Below are 10,468 nucleotides of genomic sequence, written 5' to 3' on the forward strand. Positions count from 1 at the left end.
TGATTATGATCCAAAACAGCAGATAATTGTGATGATTATCCAGAGCAGCAGAACCTAGTAATGAGGATCCAGAGCATTAGAACCTAGTAATGAGGATCCAGAGCCGCATAACCTTGTGATTATGATCCAAAACAGCAGAGAATTGTGATGATGAACCATAACAGCAGAACATTGTGATCAAGAGCCAGAGCAGAAGAACATCGACATGATGATCCAAAACTGCATAACAAAGTGGTGATGATGATACAGAGCAGCAGAAACTTGTGATGATCAAGAGCAGCATAAACGTGATGATGATCCAAAACAGCATAAGCTTGTGATGATAATCCAGAGTAGCAGAACTTTGTGATGATTATCCAAAACAGCAGAACCATGTGATGATTTAGAGTATCAGAACATTCTGATGATGATCCAGAGCAGTAGAACATTGTGATGATGATCCAGAGCATAAGAACATTGACACGATGATCCAGAAGAGCAGAACATTGTGTTGATGGTGATACAGAGCAGCAGAAACTTGTGATGATTATTCAGAGCAGCAAAATATTGTGATCATGATCCAGATCAACAGAGTCTAGTAATGTAGATCCAGAGCAACATAACATAGTAATGAGGATCCAGAGCAGCGAAAGCTGTGATTATGATCCAGAGCAGCAGAACATTGTTATGCGGATCCAGAGCAACAGTCTAGTAATGATGGTCCAGAGCAGCAGAACCAAGTAATGACTATCTAGAGCAGCATAACCTTGTGATGATGATCCAAAACAGCAGAACCTAGTGATGATGATCCAGGGTAATAGAACATTGTGATGATGATCCAGTGCAACAGAACATTGTGATGATGATGATCCAGAGCATGAGAACCTTGTGATGATGATCCAGAGCAGTAGAATATGTTAATGATGGTTCAGAGCAGAAGAAAATTGACATGATGACCAAGAGCAACATAACCTTGTGATGACAATCCAGAGCAGCATTCCTAGTAATGAGGATCCAGAGCATTAGAACCTAATAATGAGGATACAGAGCAGCATAACCTTATGATGATCCAAAACAGCAGAACATTGTGATGATGATCCAGAGTAGCAGAACATTGTGATGATGATCCAGAACAGCAGAACATTGTGATGATAATCCAGAGCATAAGAACATTGACATGATGATCCAGAACAGCAGAACATTGTGATGATGATGATACAGAGCAGCAGAAACTTGTGATGATCCACAGCAGCAGAATATTGTGATGATGATGCAGAACAGCATAATCTAGAAATGAGGATCCAGAGAAACAGAACCTTGTTATGATGATCCAGAGCAGCAATACACTGTGATGATGATGCAGAGCAGCAGAACCTAGTAATGATGATCCAGAGTAGCAGAACCTTGTGACGATGATCCAAAACAGCAGAACCTTGTGATGATGATCCAGAGCATAAGAACATTGACACAATGATACAGAACAGCAGAACATTGTGGTGATGACGATCCAGAGCATCAGAACCTAGTAATGATTATCCAGAGAAGCAGAACCTAGTAATGAGTATCCAGAGCAGCATAACTTTGTGAATATGATCCAACACAGCAGACTTTTGTAATGATGATCCAGAGCAGCAAATCATTGTGATGATGATCCAGAGCAAAGAACATTGACATGATGACCCAGAGCAACAGTACCTTGTGGTGGTGATCCAGAACAACATAACCTAATAATGAGAATCCAGAGCATCAGAACTTTGTGAAGATGATCCAGAGCAACAGGTCCTAGCAATGATGATACAGAGCAGCAAAACATTGTGATGATTATCCAGAGCAAAGAACATTGACATGATGATCCAGAGCAACAGTACCTTGTGATGATGATCCAGAACAACATAACCTAATAATGAGAATCCAGAGCAGCAGAACTTTGTGACGATGATCCAGAGCAGCAGAGCCTATTAATGATGATCCAGAGCAGCACAACCATGTGATGATAATCTTGAGTAGCAGAACCATGTAACGATGATCCAGAGCAGCAGAATATTAACATGATTATTCAGAGCAGCAGAACATTGTGATGATGATCCCGATCAACAGAACCTAGCAATGAGAATCCAGAGCAGCAGAACATTTTCATGATGATGATGATGATGATCCAGAGCAGCAGAGCCAATTTATGATGATCCAAAGCAGCAGAATCTTGTGAAGATGATCCAAAACAGCAGAACTTTGTGATGATGAACCCAAGTATCAGAACATTGTGATGTTGAACTAGAACAGCAGAACATTGTGATCGTTAGACAGAGCAGAAGAATTTTGTCACGATGATCCAGAACAGCAGAACATTTTGATGATGATCCAGAGCATCAGAACCTAGTAATGAGGACCCAGAGCATTAGAACCTTGTGATAATGATCCAGAGCAGCAGAACATTGTGATGCTGATCCAGAGCACCAGTTTAGTAATGATGGTCCAGAGCAGCATAACCTTGTGATGATGATCCAAAACAGCAGAACCTAGTGATGATGATCCTGAGTAACAGAACATTGTGATGATGATCCAGTGCAGCAGAACATTGTGAAGATGATCCAAAACAGCAGAACCTGTGATGATGAACTCGAGTATCAGAACATTGTGATGATGAACTAGAGCAGCAGAACATTGTGATCGTTAGCCAGATCAGAAGAATATTGTTACAATGATCCAGAACAGCAGAACATTTTGATGATGACCCAGAGCAGCAGAACCTAGTAATGAGGACCCATAGCATCAGAACCTTGTGATGATGATCCAGAGCAGCAGAACATTGCGATGCTGATCCAGAGCAACATTCTAGTAATGAGGGTACAGAGCAGCAGAACCCAGTAATTAACATACAGAGCAACATAACCTTGTGATGATTATCTAGAGCAACAGAACCTTGTGATGATGATCCAACACAGCATAACCTAATAATGAGGATCCAGAGCATTAGAACCTATTAAAGAGGATCCAGAGCAGCATAACCTTGTTATGATGATCCAAAACAGCAGAACATTGTGATAATGATGCATAGCAGCAGAACATTGTGATGATGATCCAGAGCAGCAGAACATTGTGATGATGATCCAGAGCAGCAGAACATTGTGATGTTGATCCAGAGCAGCAAAGTCTAGTAATTAGGATACAGAGCAGCAGAACCTAGTAATGATGATCCAGAGCAGTAGAACATTGTGATGATGATCCAGAGCATAAGAATATTGACACGATGATCCAGAAGAGCAGAACATTGTGGTGATGATGATACAGAGCAGCAGAAACATGTGATGATTGTTCAGAGCAGCAAAACATTGTGATCATGATCCAGAGCAACGGAGTCTAGTAATGAAGATCCAGAGCAACATAATCTAGTAATGAGGAGCCAGAGCAGCTGAACCTTGTGATGATGATCCAAATCAGCAAAACCTATTAATGAGGATCCAGAGCTGTATAACCTTGTGATGATGAGCCACAAGAGCAGAACCTTGTGATGTTGATACATAACAGCAGAACATTGTGATGATGATCCAGAGCATAAGAACATTGACATGATAAGGTAGAGCAGCAAAACAATGTGATGATGATACAGAGCAGGAGAACCATGTGATGATTATCAAGAGCATCAGAACCTTATAATGATTATCCAGAGCAGCATAACCTTGTTATGATGATCCAAAACAGCAGAACATTTTTATGATGATCCAGAGTAGTAGAACATTCTGATGTTGATCTAGAGCAGCAGAACATCATGATGGTGATCCAGAGTAGCAGAACATTCTGATGTTGATCCAGAACAGCAAAACTTTGTGATCATGATATAGAGCAGCATAACCCTGTGACGACGATCCAGAGCAGCATAACCTTGTGATGATGATCCAGAGCAGCATAACCTTGTGATGATTATCCAGAGCAGCATAACTTTGTGATGATGATCCAGTGCAGCAAAACCTTGTGATGATGATCCAGAGTAGCAGAACATTCTGATGTTGATCCAGAACAGCAAAACTTTGTGATGATGATATAGAGCAGCATAACCTTGTGATGATGATCCAGAGCAGCATAACCTTGTGATGATGATCCAGCGCAGCAGAACCTTGTGATGATGATCCAGAGAAGCAGAACCTTGTGATGATGATCCAGAGAAGCATAACTTTGTGATGATGATCCAGTGCAGCAAAACCTTGTGATGATGATGATGATCCAGAGCAGCAGAGCCTATTAATGATGATCCAAAGCAACATAATCTTGCGATGATGATCCAAAACATCAGAACCTTGTGATGATGATCCCGAGCAGCAGAACATTGTGATGATAATCCAAAGCAGCAGAACCTTGTGATGTTGATCCAGAGCAGCAGAACCTTGTGATTATGTTTAATCAACAGATCCCGATCCAGCTGATCCTGAACCTCTGAGATTCTATGGAAGCAGCAGGAACCTTTTTTTTAATTAATGGCTATAACATTTTGTTTTTGTTTGATTAAAAACATATTGATTGAATCTGTCGAGTGTGTTGGTTGAGTCCGGTTAGACTGGAATATGTGTTCAGAACCTCGTGAAGACCCGATCAATTTCCTGTGTCCTGAGCTTCTTTATTTATTAACTTTTATTTAACCAGGCAAATCCTATTGAGATCACAGATCTCTTTTGCAGGGAGGCCTGGGCCTGAAGGCAGTACAACATGCATATTTTTGGTCTATGGGAGGAAACCGGAGTACCCAGAGAAAACCCACATGAGCATGAGAAGAACATACAAACTCCACACAGAAAGACCCCAGGTCCAACTGAGGATTGAACCCAGGATCTTCTTGCTTCTGAGCCATCATGCTTCTGGTGAAAGAAGGTGGATTGAGGATGACCAGGAACAGGAAGTGCAGAAAGACATTTAGATTCAGCAGCAGGGAAAGTTTCTACTCTGCATCAGTAGAGCATCTGTTTTTTTTTTTCTGCTTCTTGTTCTGAGGATAAACTGGAGTTGGAGCAGCCAGAACTGAAACTGGAGCTTCAATAGCAGAACTCTGATTGGTAACATGATCCTATAAGTGACCCGTTTCCTGCAGGGACACCTGAGACAGTCACACGATCAGACCTCGTCTTTAGCTCTTTGCTTCCTGCAAGCACTTTCAAATCTTCACAAGTTCAAGTTCAAGAATCTTTATTATCCCTATGGGACATTTTGTTTCACAGTCAGTAGATACACAAAACATCCATACTAGACAAGACATGAAGACAAAATATCTGTACAGAAACCATCAGTGTTTGTTGAGAAGCCTGATGGCTGCAGGGATGAATGAGTTTTTCACTCTGTTCTACATCTGGGAAGCAGGTTCTGTTCTCAAGCTGAAATCATTTCTGCTTTAACTCCTAATGGTTTTCAAGAAGCCAGAAGGATAAAATCTTAAACATTATTGTCTTTTTCTCTGCAGCTGACCAAAGAAAAAGAGCACGGGAAGCTCAACCCTCGACCTGGTAAGGTGAGTCTCACCAGAACCTTCTCCGAACAAGAAGTGTCCACAGGCAAAGCTAATCGCTGAAGCCGGATCATTTAAGGTTCTGACAGCTGCTGGTTCTGATGAATTGGAGACTGCCATGCAAATGCATGGCAGGCACCTATTATTCTACACCTCGGAAGAGTGTCTACATTTCTATCTCCATTAATGTGGCCTGAACCACAGCGTCTACCCCCACAAAAGTTATATCAATACGACTGGCTCGGCCCCGTGATGTGTGCTATTACTTTTATTGGCATTTCGAGTTACCATGGTGAAGTAATTTGCGAACAAAGATGCAATATTACAACAACTCCAGGAACTAGTTGGTGACTGCCCACTTATTATTCTACACCTGAAAAGTGTATCTTTTTCAACTTTAATGCGTCCGAAATCGCAACATGGACCACCACAAAAGTTGTATCAAAACGACTGGCCCGGCTCCGGGATGTGTGCAATTACTTTTATTGGCATTCACACTTACCATGGCGATGTATTTTGCTAACAAATATGCCAAATGTCCTATAGGAAATGAATGGTAGAAAACTCTTCACAGAAACTGAGTAACATATGGAGCCATTTTGGTTCAACATGCAAGGAAGGCAGTGCATTATGCAATGCATGGAAGGCACCTATTACCTATTACCACCTATTATTATTAATTAATTTGTAATAATAATAATAAATATTAAATATAAATTAATAAAGTTAATAATGATCTTTTTTACTATCAATAATTATTCATATTAATAAGTAATATTTAATATAAATACTAACTATTGGTGTGAATATTCTTAATATTGATGATTAATTATTAATATTTCAATAATAAATAAATTTACAATATATTAATAATCAATTATTAATTATTATTGATAATTAGTATTTATTATTAATATAAATAATCATTAATATAAATAATCATTAATATAAATAATCATTAATATTAATATTTATTAACATTTAATTTATTACCATTAATAATAAATAGGCAGTCCCTGTTAAAGTTTCTCCATGAACTTTCTAGTTCTTGTTAGAATCTGGATCAGGGGGTCAAACTGACATGAGTACTTTTGAATCAGAATAAGCTTTATTATCATTGCACCGAGATACAACAAGAACATGTACGTACAGTCGTCCGAAAGATGGGCGGAGTGCACGAAGCTGCTGCTAATTAGTGCAGCCCTCTTATTATTCTTCAGAATAATATTTTGCTTAGATGAGAAAAGGGAAGAGATGGTATAAAAAATATCTCTCACACCTTGTCCTAGACAGGGCACAATTTGAGGCATCAAAAAAACCTACTACATAAATAGACATTATACATGTACATATAGGCCAATGAAGACATTGAATTTTAAGGGAAGGTCATAGCATAGTCCAGAACACCCCCACCCCCCCCCACCCCACACCCAGCCATTGTCTAGATAAGAGGTGTTATTTATCATCAGCTCGGATGAGGTTCTGTCACATGTCCACAGCCTCGGGGAAGGGAGGGGTGAGGAGACAGACCAAGCATTTTTGTTTTTCCTAAACATGCCAGGAGGAGTTGAGATAAGTTCACCATCAAGAAAACAGTTTGGGTCAGGCAGAACTCGTGAATTGCTGTTTCTGCCTTTTAAAGTCTTGCTGGTATATTCAAATGTTACTCCAAACAGCTGAATTGATTCCTTATGCTGAAAGTCGAGCTCATAGCTTTCTCCAAGATTATTCCCATCGTTCATGGGTGATGCCAGAAAGTTCACAGTTTTGATAACAGCCTGTTCCAAATCTGACACAGCTCCACATATTTCAGTCTGAGTGCTGCCAAGCTTCAACACATCCACAAATTTGTAGACAATCCAGATTTCACCAACCCAAACAGCAGAATTCTAGTTGTCATCATGATTCCAATTTGTTTTCGTCAAGGTAAGAGGGTCCTCCTTACCCTGACTCCTGTCGGGAGAAGTTGATCAATTTTGTTGAGAGACCAGCTGATCAAATCCTGGAATTAGGAGGGATGCAGGAAAAAAAGAGGCTCTTTAAGAGTTCACAAGATGAAAGAAAGCAAGCAGGGAAGCGGGGGGACGGCGCACCAGGAGACACATCTGACTTCACCGGAGCACAAAGAGAAAAATTTTTGCCTAATATATTTTTTTATTCAGAAATGGGTTTTTGTCATTTAGTCCCTTTCAGCCTCGGGGACTCATTTACAAGAGAGACCTGATTTCTTTAATAAAGAGTGATGACAAAAGTAAATAACAATGACAACGATAGACAATCACAAAAGACAGCATAGATGTGAAATAAAGGAGATGTGAGGCCATGTAAAAACCTGGAACAGGTCTGTGTTGGTTTTTGCCAGGAGCTTAACAGATGTTTGAAGCCACTTAGAGAGGTCAAGGTCGAGAGCTTCAGATCTTTTTGCAAGATATCCCAGGAAATAGGAGTGGAGTAGGAAATGGATGAATGAGCAAAGCTTGTACAAACCGGATTACAAAAAAGTTGGGACATTAAACAAATTGTGAATAAAAACTGAATGCAATGATGTGGAGATGGCAAATGTCAATATTTTATTCGTAATATAACATAGATGACAGATCAAAAGTTTAATCTGAGTAAATATAATATTTTAAAGGAAAAATATGTTGATTCAAAATTTCACAGTGTCAACAAATCCCAAAAAAGTTGGGACAAGTAGCAATAAGTGGCTGGAAAAAGGAAATTGAGCATATAACGATCAGCTGGAAGACCAATTAACACTAATTAGGTCAATTGACAACATGATTGGGTATAAAAAGAGCTTCTCAGAGTGTCAGTGTCTCTCAGAAGCCAAGATGGTAAGAGGATCACCAATTCCACCATTGTTGCGCAGAAAGATAGTGCAACAATACCAGAATGGTGTTACCCAGCGTAAAATAGCAAAGACTTTTAAGTTATCATCATCAACCGTGCATAACATCATCAAAAGATTCAGAGAATCTGGAACAATCGCTGTGCGTAAGGGTCAAGGCCGTAAAACTCTACTGGATGCTCGTGATCTCCGGGCCCTTAAACGTCACTGCACCTCAAACAGGAATGCCACTGTCAAGGAAATAACAGAATGGGCTCAGGAATACTTCCAGAAAGCATTGTCAGTGAACACAATCCACCGTGCCATCCGCCGTTGCCAGCTGAAACTCTACAGTGCAAAGAGGAAGCCATTTCTAAGCAAGCTCCACAAGCTCAGACATTTGCACTGGGCCAGGGGTCATTTAAAATGGAGTGTGGCAAAATGGAAGACTGTTCTGTGGTCAGATGAGTCACGATTTGAAGTTCTTTATGGAACACTGGGACGCCATGTCATCCAGACCAGAGAGGACAAGGATAGCCCAAGTTGTTATCAACGCTCCGTTCAGAAGCCTGCATCACTGACGGTATGGGGTTGCATGAGCGCTTGTGGCATGGGCAGCTTGCATGTCTGGAAAGGCACCATTAATGCAGAGAAATATGTTCAGGTTCTAGAACAACATATGCTCCCATCTAGACGTCATCTCTTTCAGGGAAGACCCTGCATTTTTCAACACAATGATGCCAGACCACATTCTGCAGCAATCACAACATCATGGCTACGTAGGAGAAGGATCCGGGTACTGAAATGGCCAGCCTGCAGTCCAGATCTTTCACCTATAGAGAACATTTGGTGCATCATAAAGAGGAAGGTGCGACAAAGAAGGCCCAAGACGATTGAACAGTTAGAGGCCTGTATTAGACATGAATGGGAGAGCATTCCTATTTCTAAACTGGAGAAACTGGTCTCCTCTGTCCCCAGATGTCTGTTGAGTGTTGGAAGAAGAAGGGGGGATGCCACACAGTGGGAAAAATGGACTTGTCCCAACTTTTTTGGGATTTGTTGATGCCATGAAATTTGGAAACAACAGATTTTTCCCTTAAAATGAAACATTCTCTCAGTTTAAACTTTTGATCTGTGATTTGTGTTCTATTCTGAATAAAATATTAGATGTTGGCACCTCCACATCATTGCATTCAGGTTTTATTCACAATTTGTTTAGTGTCCCAACTTTTTTGGAATCCGATTTGTACCGTTTAATTAATTATTTGGGGGTGATCATCCACCGTCCTCACCTTTAGCGTTAGCTTGCTCCAGTACCTTGTTTTTGGTTAAAAATTGATGCTAACACTACGCTAACATCAGTGAGACGGCTGGATACATGCCCTACTCCAAGTCTTATCTGATCAGAAATATTAAGCACAATGTACAAACAGAGGTTTTTCTGGATCTGGGTCTGGATAGGAATTATAATCTGAGCCGTGAATAAATGTCTATGTTCCTGCAGAAGTTCTGAGGATGTTGTCTGCTCTTGAACCCATTTTTTTCAAACAGATGTTCATTTTTGACCGAGCGGGGATGACCGGCCAGAGGATAGAGCTGCGTGGTGATGTCATTGACGCCACACCCTGGGAGCTGCAGGAAACCATCTCCATCAGAGTCCTGCGTGGAGGGTGAGCTCTGCACCACCTGCTTTTTATGAAAGTCATGTCAACTTTATTTATAAACAACATTTAAAACAGCAGCTGTTACCAACGTGCTTAACTAAAAAATCAATGAAAGTAATTTAATGGAAAAAAAATAATGATGGTACTGAAAATTAATTAAAAGCATCAAAGAATAACATAAAAGCACAGAACAAAAAATAAATCAAATCACACTGTGTGGAATGCCAAAGTCAAATCAGATTCATTTATAGAGCACATTTAAAACAGAAACTGTTACCAAAGTGCTTAACACAAAGATCACAGCATCAAATAAAAAGTAACAGCACATGGAATAAAAATATAAAACACATAACATCATTAGAAACATCTAAAAAAGTTAAATCTGGTCCTCTGGACATTCAAAAAAAAACAAAAAAACAAAGCAAATCAACAATCAATTTTTTTTATTTTTTTTTGTTGATTTGCTTTGTTTTTTTTTGTTTTTTTTTAATGTCCAGAGGACCAGAT

General features: G+C 39.9%; 1 protein-coding gene across 1 annotated transcript in view; it reads left to right on the forward strand.

Annotated features, from left to right (window-relative positions):
* LOC119425559 (beta/gamma crystallin domain-containing protein 1) overlaps positions 1 to 10,468 on the forward strand; it is an 84,037-nt gene that overhangs the window by 21,805 nt on the left and 51,764 nt on the right. The window contains exons 7-8 of the mRNA XM_037693085.1: positions 5,423 to 5,470; positions 9,849 to 9,967. Coding sequence (XP_037549013.1) covers positions 5,423 to 5,470; positions 9,849 to 9,967 — 167 coding nt within the window. The remainder of the gene's footprint in view (positions 1 to 5,422; positions 5,471 to 9,848; positions 9,968 to 10,468) is intronic.

The sequence above is a fragment of the Nematolebias whitei genome, chromosome 19, assembly GCF_014905685.2.
Source record: "Nematolebias whitei isolate Nwh7 chromosome 19, NemWhi1, whole genome shotgun sequence".
Classification (NCBI taxonomy): Eukaryota; Metazoa; Chordata; class Actinopteri; order Cyprinodontiformes; family Rivulidae; genus Nematolebias; species Nematolebias whitei.